At 48.1% G+C, this 15933-nt stretch overlaps 1 protein-coding gene across 1 annotated transcript in view; it reads right to left on the bottom strand.

Annotated features, from left to right (window-relative positions):
• Window positions 1-3398: 3398 nt before the first annotated feature.
• Window positions 3399-15933, bottom strand: part of LOC308676042 (ubiquitin-conjugating enzyme E2 Z-like) — a 95653-nt gene continuing 83118 nt past the window's right edge. Inside the window, exons 6-7 of the mRNA XM_081341754.1 lie at window positions 10754-10844; window positions 3399-4522 (exon numbers count right to left, since the gene is read on the bottom strand). Of these exons, the coding sequence (XP_081197880.1) occupies window positions 4352-4522; window positions 10754-10844 (262 nt within the window). The 3' untranslated portion in view covers window positions 3399-4351. The remainder of the gene's footprint in view (window positions 4523-10753; window positions 10845-15933) is intronic.

Genomic DNA, 15933 nt, shown 5'->3' with positions numbered 1-15933 from the left:
AGTGGACTGAGGCTGGAGTCAGTGCATCAAGAGCCACCACACACAGACGGATCCTGGACATGGGCTTCAAATGTCGTATTCCTTTTGTCAAGCTGCTCCTGAACAATAACGTCAGAAGCATCTTACCTGGGCTAAAGAAAAACAGACCTGGTCTGTTGCTCAGTGGTCCAAAGTCCTCTTTTCTGATGAGAGCAACTTTTGCATCTCATTTGGAAACCAAGGACCCAGAGTCTGGAGGAAGAATGGAGAGGCACACACTGCAAGATGCTTGAAGTCCATTGTGAAGTTTCCACAGTCTGTGTTGATTTGGGGAGCCATGTCATCTGCTGGTGTTGGTCCACTGTGCTTCATGAAGTCCAGGGTCAACGCAGCCGTCTACCAGGAGATTTTGGAGCACTTCATGCTTCCTTCCGCAGATGAGCTTTATGAGGATGCTGACTTCATTTTCCAGCAGGACTTGGCACCTGCCCACACTGCCAAAAGCCCGAAAACCTGGTTTAATGACCGTGGGATTGCTGTGCTTGATTGGCCAGCAAACTCGCCTGACCTGAACCCCATAGAGAATCTATGGGGCATTGCCAAGAGAAAGATGAGAGACATGAGACCGAACAATGCAGAAGAGCTGAAGGCCACTATTGAAGCATCCTGGTCTTCCATAACACCTCAGCAGTGCCACAGGCTGATAGCTTCCATGCCACGCCACATTGAGGCAGTAATTGCTGCAAAAGGGGCCCAAACCAAGTACTGAGTACATATGCATGCTTATACTTTTCAGAGGTCCGATATTGTTCTATGTACACTCCTTGTTTTATTGATTGCATGTAATATTCTAATTTTCTGAGATTGTAGATTTGGGGTTTTCATGAGCTGTACGCCATAATCATCACAATTATGACAAATCACGGCTTGAGCTATCTTGCTTTGCATGTAATGAGTCTATCTCATATATTAGTTTCCCCTTTTAAGTTGCATTACTGAAATAAATGAACTTTTGCACAATATTCTAATTTTTCGAGTTTCACCTGTACAATTAGCTTTTGAGGCCTTCCCTTCACAAGGTGTCTACATGTACAGTTGCAAGAAAAAGTATGTGAACCCTTTGGGATTACATGGAGTTTTGCATGAATTGGCCATAAAATGCGCTCTAAACATCATGTAAGTCACAACAATAGAAAAACACAGTCTGCTTAAAATAATACTACACAAACATTAGCTGTTGTCATGTTTTAATTGAACATAACATGTAAACATTCACAGTGCAGGGTGGAAAAAGTATGTGAACCCCTAGCTTAATGACTTCTCCAAGAGCTAAATGGAGCCAGGAGTGAGCCAACCTTGACTCCAATCAGTGTGATATTGGATGTGTTGCTGACAGCTGTCCTGCCCTTTAAAAACACACACCTGTTTTGGGTTTACTGGTCTCAAGAAGCACTGTCCGATGCTAACCATGCCTCGCAGAAAAGAGCTCTCAGAAGACCTACGATCAAGAATTGTTGACTTGCATGAAGCTGGAAAGGGTTACAAAAGTATCTCCAAAAGCCTTGATGTTCATGTGTCCACGGTAAGACAGACTGTCTACAAATGGAGAAAGTTTAGCACTGTTGCTACTCTCCCTAGGCGTGGTCGTCCTGTAAAAATGACTGCAAGAGCACAGCGCATAATTCTTAATGAGGTAAAGAAGAATCCGAGAGTGTCAGCTAAAGAGCTACAGAAATCTCTGGCACATGCTAACATTTTTGTTGACACATCTACAATAAGGAAAACATCAAACAAGAATGGAGTACATGGGAGGACACCACGGAGGAAGCCATTGCTGTCCAAAAAAAATATTGCAGCACGTTTGAAGTTTGCAAAAGAGCACCTGGATGTTCCACAACACTACTGGCAAAATATACTGTGGACAGATGAAACAAAAATTGAGTTGTTTGGGAAAAACACACAACACTATGTGTGGAGAAAAAAAGCACAGCACACCAACATCAAAACCTCATCCCCACTGTAAAACATGGCGGAGGGAGCATCATGGTTTGGGGCTGCTTTGCTGCCTCAGGGCCTGGATGGATTGTTGTCATTGATGGGAAAATGAATTCCAGAGTTTATCAGGACATTTTGCAGGAAAACGTACGACCATCTGTCTGCCAACTGAAGCTCCGCAGAGGATGGGTGATGCAACAGGACAATGACCCAAAGCATACAAGTAATTCAACAAAACAATGGCTTCAACAGAACAGAATACGCCTTCTGGAGTGGCCCAGTCAGAGTCCTGACCTCAACCCGATTGAAATGCTGTGGCATGACCTTAAGAGAGCAATTCACACCAGACATCCCAAGAATATTGCTACACTGAAACAGTTTTGTGAAGAGGAGTGGTCCAAAATTACTCCAGATCGTTGTGCAGGTCTGATCTGCAACTACAGGAAATGTTTGGTTGAGGTTATTGCTGCCAAAGGAGGGTCAACCAGTTATTAAGTCCAAAGGTTCACATACTTTTTCCACCCTGCACTGTGAATGTTTCCATCTTATGTTCAATTAAAACATGACAACAGCTAATGTTTGTGTAGTATTATTTTAAGCAGACTGTGTTTTTCTATTGTTGTGACTTACATGACGTTTAGAGCGCATTTTATGGCCAATTCATGCAAAACTCCATGTAATCCCAAAGGGTTCACATACTTTTTCTTGCAACTATAAACCTATATTGCAATGGTTTTTTCAGAATCCACCAGCTATTCATGTCCCTTGGAGAGACACTTGGGGGAGAAGGAATACAGAGAGAACAGTTCCACCCTGTTCTTGGATGTAATCAGCTTTTTCAACACCCAAAGCTGCAGGATACTTTGAGCAGCAGAATGCCCTCTCTTATATCTGGAAGGTAGTGCAAGAACAGCTGGAAAGATACTGCCTATGAGCATAAAGGATCTTTAAAGAGAGAGGTGGAATGAAAGGTGGGTACAAGCATGGATCCATGTATATTACTAGGCTGATGGCTGAATGCAGTCTTTCCTACCAGAATGGCTCCATGCTTCAGATCACCATGTGCATCAATAATCAGCTTTCTTCCAGTTTTCTAAAGGCTTAGAGTAGGTTCTAAAAGTCCTGGATCTTCTCTAGAAAGAGTTAAACTTTCCACGTTTAAAATAAATCAGAAGTCTGGAACCTTTTCTATATCATTGATGCAATCTGGAAGAATGGTTTTATGGCAGATTTTATAGAAAGACTCATCTACTACTGTGCAATGCCATATTTCAATTTCAACAAACTATTAAAATAAGACCCAATCCTTCGACAGGATAGTTCAATTTACTCCCCAGGTTTAACAGTCTAATAGGCACTGATCATGTTTCTTCTTTCTCTGTCACCAAACTCCTAGCTATGTTCCCCCCCCCCCCCAAAAAAAAAAGCTTGGAAGCCAGAGCTACTTCAGATAAGCATGCTAATCTGTTGGTAATGCTGCACTTATTGGTACTTTTCTTCTGCAACCATTACTTCTCCTAAACTATAACCCAACCCACAAATTATTTTACCAAGGGAGAGAAAAATTCTCCTTTAAAGACACCAAATATGGCCATTAAAAGGAGGTAAAATTTACTTTGGAAAACTGAAGTCTGATATGCACAGTAGGCTGAAAACATGAATTTTAATTCTTTTCCTGGGTTGCGTTTTACTCCTTTCTTACTTGAACTCTGGGTGAAAGTCAGGGAAACAAGAATTTAGTAAAGTTGTGGAAACTTTTTTTTAAGAAAAAAACCAACACAAAGCCCAGTTCCAGCAGAAATTCTTCCTCTTTGGTCAGTCTAGGACAGGTAATATCAACCTAACTGGGAAGCTACAATGCACCAGATCTGAAGAAATAGGATGTGATGTACAAATGGTCAAAAATTGTTTTAACAGACTCAATTGTTAGGAGCCTCTCAAGGTGTAGAAACAAGCTGGGAGGGAGGTGCTAGGAATATGCAGTACATTTCTGAAACAAGAACAATGGAACAAATAGCCATGCTTTATCTCATGCTTCTTTGAGAACTGGGGGGGGGGGGAAAGAGGACATAAACCTGCCTACCACAGGTTTTTCCAAAATGCTTTTTTGTGTCATTCTCTCAGAGGTCTCTTCCAGAGGGAAGGGTCATTTCCAAAACGCAGCCTGTCACAAGCCCAGATCAGTTTTCGCATCAAATCCTCTTTTAACAGAATGTACCAGAGCACTTGATGGAGATAACAAAAAGCCCTTTCTCCACTTGTGTGCTCACTCTGAAACCTAAACCAGTTCTTAGGTCTCTCGGGTCCTCCACAACACCTGGAGTTGGAAGATCCCACCCCCACGTTTTGGATTCCCAAGTGATCAGATGGGAGGTATCTAAATTTTAATGCTCCCCTGAGTGTCCATCTCTGTTTCTGAAGAGCTGCTTTCCGAGTCTATGTCTCGATTCTCCTGCTGGTGCTTCTCCTGCACCTTCAGGTGGATTCCTTGCAAACGTGCTAGAAGGGACTGGTAGTCAAAGTGTCCTCGCTTCTCCCCAAAGGGGTCCTGAAAGGGAAAAAATGCAAATAAAGTAGATTTCAGGGTCATTGGCAGATCAATCAGAAACGAAATTGGACATTGAGTTAACTATTCCAGCAATAAAATAGCTCTTCCCCAGCCACTCTAAATTGCATTAACAAATGAAGAGAGCCTGGAGAAGCTGGGGATATAACACCATGTATGTAAATTCTGTGAGCAATATGCAGTTTTGGTACTAAAAACTAATTGGTGGGTTACAAATTCTTTCATTCTAATGGTAAAGCTTCTGTTTTGGGCTTCAATTTAGGGACCAGTTCTGGATCCTCAGCTGCTTTGGCAGTCTTGATGATATCCTTGATCCTACAGTAGAACATGATATCCTCTATTTATTCACACAGTGTTTTCTTCTGCATGGACAATTACAATTTATTCTGGACAAAGCGGAGAGCTGGTTTTGGCCATGCTGCCCTGCCTCAAGAATCTTCATCCATCTTCTGCCTTCACCCAAAAAGGGAAAATCCAAATGAAACCCCCGCAGATTTGGCTCTTTCTAAATTGGGTTGCTTCATACCATCTCCTTCTGAAGCAACCTTTATACTGCAGAGGAGGAGGAGGGAGGAAAAAAAGCTAATCAAACTATGTTTTATAGAATTAACTTGCATAACACACTGAACCATACAATAACCTCAACTTAGTTCAAAAACATACTGAGTGACCAAGCCAACCACAATGTAGCCTAGCATGTTGTGTATTCCCAGCCAGTCTGTACACACATCTGATACAAAACCACAATGGCATCCTGTAAACACAAATATAGCTTATCTTATGCACACTGAAACTTTGACTATAAATACAACATGCATTTTAAGAAGCTGTTATGGTCTAGAACAGGAGTGTCAAACTCAATTTCACTGAGGGCCGCATCACCATTCTGGTTGCCCTCACAGGGCCAGGTGGGTGTGGCCAGCTTGGCATGGCTGTGTCTTGATTTCGCTCATGTCAAGAGGCACTTGTGCTAGGCTGCAGGGTCCCGGTGCCCCAGGGGCTCGAGGGCTGGGCTGGGTGTTTGCCCTTCACTGCCCAGGGTTCCGGGCAGTCCTGGGGACTATCAACACTAACCAGGTGCCTGGATCCTCCTCCGGGCAGGTCCACGCCCAGTCTCCTCTCTGCTTGGGCTGTGGTTCCATCAGCCCCATCTCCTTCTTGACAGTGTGACTCGTGCATCGCTGGGGGCCCAACCATTCCAGGCTGTGGCTCTGCTTCCGGTGTGAGTGCGGTGTTCTCCTTTCCGGCCCTGTCACACAGCAGAGAGGGCAACCCAGAGGCAGCCCCTGCCAATGCTCGGCTTGTGCCACTCCGCACTCCCATCTCCCCTTTTTTCCCACAGGCCAGGTCCCGTCCGCTGCCTGGCAGACACAAGGCCAAAAGAGCGGGCACCCAGCCCGTGTGCTGGGCAGAGAGAAGGCCGGGCATGGACCTGCCTGGAGGAGGATCCGCCGCCCAGTTAGTGTTAATGGCCCCCCAGGCTGCCCGGAGCCCTGGGCAGCAGAGGGCAAGCACCCAGCCTAGCCCTCAAGCTCCCAGAGCACTGGGACCCCACAGCCCAGCCCAGCCCCACTTCCCCAAGAGGGTGCCTGGCTGCACTTACCTCCCCCTCGAGGCTGCTGCTGCCAGTGCTGCTGCAGGATGAGGCAAGATGAGGCGGGACCCGACAAAGCAAGGGCCGGGCGAGGGCAAGAGAGGCCCGGCAAGGCGATGGCTGGGCGAGGGCAGGAGAGGCAGGGTGTGACAAGGGGAGGCCGGGAGGGGTAGGGCAAGGTGGGGTGGGGCGAACAAGCTGCAGCTACTGCCAGGCACTGCCAGCCCCCAAATGCTCACCGCCTTCTGTGTGTGTACTGGGGGGCACCTTGCCAGGTTGGAGTGGTCTATGGCCAGGGCACTGGGGGCCAGTCCCTTGCCATCTCTGGGGTGGCCCTGTGGGCCAAATCTGGGCCCATCGTAGGCTGGATGTGGCCCGTGGGCCTTGTGTTTGACATGTCTGGTCTAGAAACAGAATTCATCAAAAAATCTTGTGATTTCAGATGAGCTTGCATAGAACTTTGAGCTGGACCACAGTCAGTGGCTAAAACTACTAAAAAAAGTGTCAATATCAAAAATGTGGAAGCCTTCATTAACACCAATATATTAAAAATTGTCAGTCTACATTTAGGAACTTGTATTGAGAAAATATGGTCAGTACAAAAATTAGTGCAATGAGTGTAAAGCCTGAGATGGGTCTTCTATGAAGAAAACAGGCATCTCTAAACAAACTTCTTACTAACTCCAGAAAAATGCAGTGACCAGCTTCATTTAGGGTTAGGGTTGAACAACTTTTTTGGAGGGCATAGCTTCATATTTTACATGGGGTGTAGGAAGCAAAAGTAATGGCCCAAAGTAGGCAGGGTCATGTCACATATATGGGAAGGCCAAGATCCTTGGGGGTCTTTTTGTGGGGGGAGGTTTTCGGATGTTTTTAGGAGGTGGGGTTCCCCCCCCCTTTTGCAAAAGGATTGTACTAAAGCAGACATGTCAAACACAAGGCCCGGGGGCCAGATCCGGCCCGCGAAGTGGTTTCATGCGGCCCGCGAAGCCATCCTGGAAACAGTGAGGGAACGGCCCCCACTGCCTTGGCCCTGGCCCAGAGACCCTCCTTCTGCCAGAGACCCTCAGATCTGTCCCACTCCTGCCCAGGCCCTCATAGGCACCCTTGATGCGAACGATGTAGAGCTGGCCATGCCCACCCAGAAGTCCATATGCACTTTAGCCACACCCACCCAGTAGGCCACGCCCACCCAGGCCACACCAACCCGGCCCCCTGAGGGCAACGGCAATGCTGATGCGGCCCTCAATGAAATTGAGTTTGACACCCCTGTACTAAAGTAAGCTAATTTTTCAGGCAAACCTTACACTTTATGTTTCTTCTTCAAAATGGATGGAAAAGGAACTACTAATTTTCAGCAATCATGCCACTGTAATTTAGCAGCTCAGCTCCAAGACCAACAAGAAGGTATTTGGTCCCCTGCATAGGCTTAGACCACATGAAGTTCTCTTGTGCTTTGAAATTAACTTGTGCTTGGGCAACTTTTACAAACTCTGCTTTGCAGAAAAGCTGTCCTGAAATCATGTAATAATTCCTGTTCCACTTGAATGAAACAATCCTGCATTTTAAAATAACATAATACTAAATTGTGCCAGTCAAATACAGGTGGTAGAATCACATGCTTAAACATTACCCAATTTTCCTTAATATATAAAAACCCCTCTAAACAAACAAAATGTTAGGATAGTACAGAGAAAGTTTCTCTAGACCTCTTCTCTATTACTTGACTGTTTCTGTCTACAGGTGAAACTCGAAAAATTAGAATATCGTGCAAAAGTTCATTTATTTCAGTAATGCAACGAAGAAGAAGAAGAAGAAGAAGAAGAAGAAGAAGAAGAAGAAGAAGAAGAAGAAGAAGAAGAAGAAGAAGAAGAAGAAGAAGAAGAAGAAGAAGAAGAAGAAGAAGAAGAAGAAGAAGAAGAAGAAGAAGAAGAAGAAGAAGAAGAAGAAGAAGAAGAAGAAGAATTTTATTTGTATACCGCCCTTCTCCCGAAGGATTCAGGGCGGTGTACAGGGCAAACATATAAAAGTACAGGAATACAAAAACTAAAAAAGAATTAAACAAGATGCCCAAGTTACAACAGTAGATTAAAATACATTTAAAATAGCAATAAAACCTAAACCCATCCCCCATCAGGCCAGGCCGGCTTGTTCGAACAAATAAGTCTTCAGATCGCGTCGGAAGGAGCGAAGGTCGGGCGCCATCCGGAGCTCAACCGGCAACTGATTCCATAAATCCGGGGCGCCCACAGAGAAGGACCTCCCCCTGGGGGCCACCAGACGACATTCTCTGACCGGTGGCACCCTGAGGAAGCCCTCTCTGTGGGAGCGCACAGGGTGGAGGGAAGTTGACACCGGCAGCAGGTGATCCCTAAGGTACTCCGGACCCATGCCATGTAGGGCTTTGAAAACCATTACCAGAACCTTGAATCTCACCCAGAAGACAACTGGGAGCCAATGCAGCTCACGGAGCAAAGGTGTAACATGGGAGTATCGGGAGACTCCCAACACAACTCTCGCGGCTGCATTCTGTACCAGTTGGAGCCTCCAAGTGGTCCTCAAGGGCAGCCCCATGTAGAGAGCATTGCAGTAGTCTAAACGAGAGGTCACAAGCGCATGAGTGACCGTACGTAGGGGCCTCATGCGCTAGATAGGGCCGCAACTGGCGCACCAGGCGAACCTGGGCGAAGGCCCCCCTAGTCACAGCTATTATGTGGTCTTCCAAAGAAAGCTGTGAATCTAGGAGGACTCCCAAGTTGCGAGCCCTATCTACGGGGGGTAATAAGTCACCCCCCATAGAAAGAGATGGAATGTTCTGAATATCCCGAGATGCCGGTACACACAGCCACTCAGTCTTGTCAGGGTTGAGTTGAAGCCTGTTCCTCCCCATCCAGACCCGAACCGCTTCCAGGCAACGGGACATCACGTCGAGGGCATCACTGGGGTGGTTTGGGGTCGAAATAAAAAGCTGGGTATCATCAGCATACTGATGATACCCAACTCCAAAACCACGAATGATCTCACCCAGCGGTTTCATGTAGACGTTGAACAGGAGAGGCGAGAGGACCGACCCCTGAGGAACTCCACAAGCAAGAGGCCTCGAGGTCAACCTCTGCCCCCCTGCCAACACCGACTGCGAACGTCCCAGGAGATAGGAGAACCACTGAAGAACCGTGCCTCCCTCTCCCAATCCCCTGAGATGCCTCAGCAGGATACCATGGTCGATGGTATCGAAAGCCGCTGAGAGGTCTAATAGGACTAGGGAAGAAGAAGAAGAAGAAGAAGAAGAAGAAGAAGAAGAAGAAGAAGAAGAAGAAGAAGAAGAAGAAGAAGAAGAAGAAGAAGAAGAAGAAGAAGAAGAAGAAGAAGAAGAAGAAGAAGAAGAAGAAGAAGAAGAAGAAGAAGAAGAAGAAGAAGAAGAAGAAGAAGAAGAAGAAGAAGAAGAAGAAGAAGAAGAAGAAGAAGAAGAAGAAGAAGAAGAAGAAGAAGAAGAAGAAGAAGAAGAAGAAGAAGAAGAAGAAGAAGAAGAAGAAGATGAAGATGAAGATGATGTTGGAAGGGACCTTGGAGGTCATCTAGTCCAACCCCCTGCTAAGGCAGGAAAACCTATACCATTTCAGAGAAATGGCTGGCCAGTCTCTTCTTAAAAACTTCCAGTGTTGGAGCATTCACCACTTCTGGAGGCAGGTTGTTCCACTGGTTAGTTGTTCTAACTGTCAGGAAGTTTCTCCTTAGTTCTAGGTTGCTTCTCTCCTTGACTAGTTTCCATCCATTGCTTCTTGTCCTGCTTTCAGATGCTTTGGAGAATAGCTTGGCTCCCTCTTCTTTGTGGCAGCCCCTGAGATATTGGAACACTGCTATCATGTCACCCCTCACCCTTCTCTTCATTAAACTACACATACCCAATTCCAGCAACCGTTCCCTATATGTTTTAGCCTCCAGTCCCCCAATCATCTTTGTTGTTGTTCTCTGTACTCTTTCTAGAGTCTCGACATCTTTTTTACATCGTGGTGACCAAAACTGGATGCAGTATTCCAGGTGTGGCCTTACCAAGGCATTGTAAAGTGGTATTAGTACTTCACGTGATCTTGATTCTATCCCTCTGTTAATGCAGCCTAGCACTGTGTTGGCTTTTTAGGCAGCTGCAGCACACTGCTGGCTCATATTTAAGTGATTGTCCACTAGGACTCCGGGATCTCTCTCACAGTTACTACTATCGAGCAAGGTACCACCTATACTATACCTGTGCATTTGATTTTTCCTGCCTGTTATTCTAATTTTTCGAGTTTCACCTATATGAGATAAAAGAACTAAGATTCCCCCAACGTAAAGAGATATGAATCTTTGCCCAAAAAGTGAAGAAAGATTCAAATTGCCATCCTTCCATTACCTCTTAGCCACTTCCTGCTTGCACTAATATACTAGCAGCCCATTCCTCTAACTTCTGTGAACATTTTGAGGGTTTCTAACTCAGGTTTCTATATTCCTGTTCAGAAAAAAATGTGAATGAAAAAGTTCTTTTCTCAGATCAGAAGATGAGAACTCAATCCCCAATTATCGCTATTGTTTTAACAAGTATGTCTGTAACAGTCGACATGTACACATCAACTTGTCCTTACCTGCATGGACTGTCCCTGGAGGTGAAGCCTCTCTTTGCACACCCCCTCATAAAAATCATAATATTCCATGAAGGACTTCTCCATAACTCCACTAGCAGAAAAGAAACAAAGTGTGAGACCACCCAGCAATAATGCCATGTTTTTCCCCCCCTATCGAGTGAATGCTTGGTTTTAAAAACTGTATTTTTTAAAATCCAGACACAAAACAGCAGCTTTGTTCAACAAGTGCACCCTCATTATACATAATATTCCAAAATCCGTTAGTACAAGGTTATACATAATATTCCAAAATCCCTTAGTACAAGGGCAGACTAGATTTTCACTTATGTTTATTACATAAAACTAAATATCCGTATAGACCAAGGATACCCAACCCCTGGGCTGGCCTATTTGGAATTGGGCCGTGTGAGTGGCTGGCCGGAGCGCACACGTTCGCAGCTCAACTCATGCAAGCAGAGGGCTGGCGGGGAATCGTACATGTGTGCAGTGGGTGCTCACACAAGTTGGGCTGCGTGCATGTGTGTGTGCCGACCCACTACTCATGTGGCCCAGTTCCCCTCTTCCTTCCCCCAGCCGGGCTGCCAAGTCGCAAAGGCTGGGGACTGCTGATATAGACCACACTATTTTCTTCTCTAAGAGTAAAAATAAGGATTTTTGTCCCCATACGAAAATAATTTCAAACAATATCTCCTCAGCATCTATTCGTAGCTGTGTCTGTACAAATTAAAAAGGCAAAATTCTGAGAATCTTTATCATTCAAGTACACCACTACATGCTACCCTATTAGTCCAACTTGAGTTGAACAAACAAAAAAAACCAGTGTTAGGTCCTCGTATGTTGCTTCTTCAATATACAAAAATCTAAAGTGCTTTATTATTTTGTGCTTGTTTGGGAGACAACAAATCAGGAGCTGATTTAGACATGTCAAGCGCTAGGTTTGAAGAACCATTTAAGTAATAAAGTAGGAATGAATACACCTCAGAACTCAAAATAACGAAGTTGGAAAGGACCTTGGAGGTCTTCTAGTCCAACCCCTTGCTCAAGCAGGAGACCCTATACTATTTCAGACAAATGGCTGTCCAATTTCTTCTTAAAAATCTCTAGTGAAGGAGTACCCACAATTTCTGGAGGCAAGCCGTTCCACTGGTTAATTGTTTTCACTGTCAGGAAATCTCTGCTTAGCTCTAGGTTGCTTCTCTCCTTGATTGCTTTCCATCCATTACTTTTTGTCCTGCCTTCAGATGCTTTGGAGAACAGGTTAAGCCCCTATTCTTTGTGGCAGCCCCTTAGATGTTGGAACACTGCTATCATGTCACCCCCTAGTCCTTCTTTTCAATAGACTAGACATACCCAATTCTTGCAACTGTTTTTCATGTTTTAGCCTCCAGCCCCCAATAATCTTTGTTGCTCTGCTTTGCACTTTTTCTAGAGTCTCAACATCTTTTTTATACTGCGGTGACCAAAACTGGATGCAGTATTCCAAAACTGTGGTCTTACCAAAACATTACAAAGTGGTACTAACACTTCACGTGATCTTAATTCTATCCGTTAATGTAGCCTAGGACAGCACACTGTTGGCTCATATTTAAGTGGTTGTCCACTAGGACTCCTAGATTCCTTTCACAGTTATTGCTATTGAACCAGGTACCACCTATTGTGTACCTGTGCATTTGGTTTTTCTTGCCCAAGGGTAAAACCTTATTTTTCTCACCATTGAATTTTATTTTGTTAGATAAGGCCCAGTGTTTTAGTCTGTCAAGATCCTTCTGGATCTTGAGCCTATCTTCTGGGGTATTGGCTATTCCCACCAGATTGGTGTCATCTGCAAATTTGATGAGTTCCCCTCCTATCCCCTCATCTAAATCCTTTATGAAAATGTTGAAGAGTACTGGGCCTAGGACAGAACCTTGGGGTACCCCACTGCCTTCTTCCCTCTATGTAGATGTAATTCCATTGAGGACATTGAGTGCAGTTGGTCAGCCAGTTATGAATCTATCTGGTGGTTATGCTGCCTATCCCACATTTTTCTATCTTACCAAGAAGTAAGGTTGTGGTCTACCTTTGCCAAATGCCTTTCTGAAGTCCTAGGTCCACAGCATTTCACTGGTCCTCTAATTTAGTCATTTCATCAAAGAATGCAATAAGATTTGCTTGGCATGATCTGTTTTTGACAAAGCCATGTTGGCTTCTGGTTATAACTTTGCTTGCTTCTAGCTGTTCACAGACCTGTTGCTTGATTATATTTTCCAGGATCTTCCCACATATTGATGTCAGGCTGATTGGTCTGTAGTTTCCTGCATCCATTTTCCCCCTTTTTTTGAACCTGGGAACATCAGCTCTTTTCCAGTCATCTGGTAGTGCCCTGGTGCACCAGGATCTTTGAAATACAGTATATAGTTTAGTGGTTCCAAGATTATGTCTGTCAGCTCCTTCAGAACTCTGGATGTAATTTACTGTATCTGGTCCTGGTGATTTGAACTCCTCTAGGGTGGACAGGTGTTGTCTTACCATTTTCTTGCCTATTTTAACTTGTATTCCCAGTCTGCCTTTTAGGATTCTGCTTTTGGTAGTGTCAAGCCCCACGGGCTCGACATTGCAGAGGGGACCACGGAGGGATACGGGGGAGCACGACTGGCGGCACCTGTGCGGCCCCGAAGGCCCAGCGGCGCCCGCGCACACCAGCTGATCGGTGGGCGAACGCTGGACGCGCAAGCACACCACCGGCTGAGAGGCGGCCGGAAACAGCTGAAAACGGCCACGGAGTCCTCGTCCCGGCGCGGGTGGCTGGGAGGCGGCTGGAGACGGCTGCCGGTGGTCGCGTGACTCGTCCAGCTGGGAGGCGGTCAGGAACAGCCTCCGGAGGGCCCGCGACTACACTACCAGCTGAGAGGCGGCCAGCAGCGTTCTCGAGCGGCGTCAGACAGCCCGCCTCGGCACAGCCAGCTGGGAGACGGCCGGAGACGAATGAACATGGGCGCTGCCTTACGGTCCCGGGAATTGGATACCAGCCGATAGCAAAGCGAGCTGCACAGCTGCGGTCGGACCTTGGGGGTTGCCAGGGGGCCATGGGTGTGACACGGGGTGTTGCGGTGGAGGGGGACAACACGCACGGAACTTTAGGGGGGAGCAAGACTTACACTTTTCTGTATGCTGGAGGTTTCGGTGCTAGTGGGAGGGGCTGGGCGTGGGCTGCCGGTGTAGGGGGGTGGAGTATTTACGCAGGCCAGGCGGATGCTGGTCTGCGCGGGGAAGGGGTGGGGCCCATGGGTGGGGCTGCTGCCTAGTTACAGGCACAAGATAAAAGGCGCGTTGGGGGCGGGTAGCTTCCAACGCTGACTTTTCAATTGCTTGGATATCCTGCTAGTAAAGGTACTCTCGCAGTCAACCGTACTACGTCGTCATTCTTGCTCGCGTCTCCCGGCGTAGACGAGGAGTTCACAGTAAGTCAGCGTTCAATTAGCACAGCGCTCCTTGTTGTTGTGCCCTTGCTTTCAGCTTGCCGCCATGGCTGAGGGGACTCAGGGTGGTGTGCCTGTGGCAGGGGGGGAAGAGCCAGCTGGGGTTGCTGTGCCCCTTGAGGTGGGGGAATTGGGAGAGGCCCCACCAGTGGTCCGGCCCAAGGTCCGGGACCTTGGACCAGCACCAAAGGGAGCCGAGGCTCCGGAAACGGCTGTCCAGGAGAAGCCTGGGGAATGGTGGCTCAGCCCTGTCTTGAGTCAGTCGGTGGCTGGACGAAATCAACCATCAAGGCAGAAGGGGTCCCTCTGGGAATGGAGAGAGCGTTGTGCCACCGACGAGGGCGGAGAGGAGTGGAGTTACACCACGGCACCTGGCAGTTACACCATGGACGTCCTGAGGGACCATTTTGGAGAGCCTCGGCCATGGACCCCCACTGATGCCGACCTGGAGACCGGTAGATGGACACAAACCAGGACCGACCCGGAGCGCAGGAGCCAGACCCGGTTCCGTTTGGCGAGTCCCCGCTTCCGGGCCCCGCAGGCCCCTGGTACCCCGCAGGCCCCAGGTCTTCCACCGCCGGGACCGGCGGCTGCTCCTGACCTGGGCCTCGCAGGGCCTGGTGGAACAAGGCCGGGGGGTGCTGTACCGGCAGGGGTGTTGGGGTGGCAACAACCAGGGGTCGCACAGGGACCGGGAGGCCCGGCGGGTCCATGGGGAGGGCCCGCGGCTTGGGGCCCACCACCGCTGCCCGTGACCTTTGACGGCAATCCTGATCGTTTGGCCCTGTTCCTCGGACAAGCCATCCATCATCTGGACCAGTACGGTCCTTTGTATACATCCCAGTGGGCGATGGTGATGGCTGTCACTACGGCATTACAAGGGGAGGCGGCAGCTTGGGTGGCGAACCTCTATGGCGACCGTGCCCGTGAGCTGGGGGACGTCGGCCTTTTCCTCGAAGCTCTGCGCATACGATTCGAGGACGTGACACGCACGCACCGAGCGGAGGCTGAGATTATAGGCCTGCGGCAGAACGGCCGTCCAGCTACGGCATACGTGCAGGACTTTCGAGGAGTGGCCGGCAGGCTCAGTTCATGGCCAGAGAGGATGCTAGTCCACCATTTCCGGGCCGGGTTGGACGACTATCTCCTACGGGCTTGTATCGTCCGCGGGATCCCTCCTAGGCTTCAAGAGTGGCTGCGGGTCGCGGTCGAGCTGGACGTGGGCTTACGGGTTTGTCAACGCCGCGTGCGGGCCACAGGAGACTCCCGTCAGGTCCCGACAAGGTCGCAGGGCCAGGTGCAGAAGCCGTCGCCACCATTGCTGGGGCCCGCCGTTCAACCACCACGGTCCGCTCTGCGTTGCTTCCGGTGCGATCAGCCAGGGCACCGCGTGGCCGCCTGCCCTATACCCGCATCCCGGGTGGTTGCAGCAGCAACCCCAGCAAGGGGCGCAACCCCCGGGCGCTTTGCAGAGTGTTCCCGGGCTTCTCGGCAGGCTGTGGAGTCAACACCAGGGGGAAGCGGGCAGACGGAGGAGGACAGTGCCATCGATGTGGACGTGGAGTTTTACGAGCATGGTGATAGGCCAGAGGAGGACCCCATGGTAAGTGCTCCGGTTAGCCCATTTTCGGTCCCGGTTACGTTAACAAACCCCACCACGGGAGAGGTGATGGGGTTTAGGGCTTTAATCGACTCTGGTAGCACGAGGTGTCTCATTAGCCG

The sequence above is a fragment of the Vipera berus genome (assembly GCF_964194415.1).
Source record: "Vipera berus genome assembly, chromosome: W".
Taxonomy (NCBI): domain Eukaryota; kingdom Metazoa; phylum Chordata; class Lepidosauria; order Squamata; family Viperidae; genus Vipera; species Vipera berus.
The sequence above is the reverse complement of the archived record's forward strand: the minus strand, read 5'-3'. Positions and strand labels throughout refer to the sequence as shown.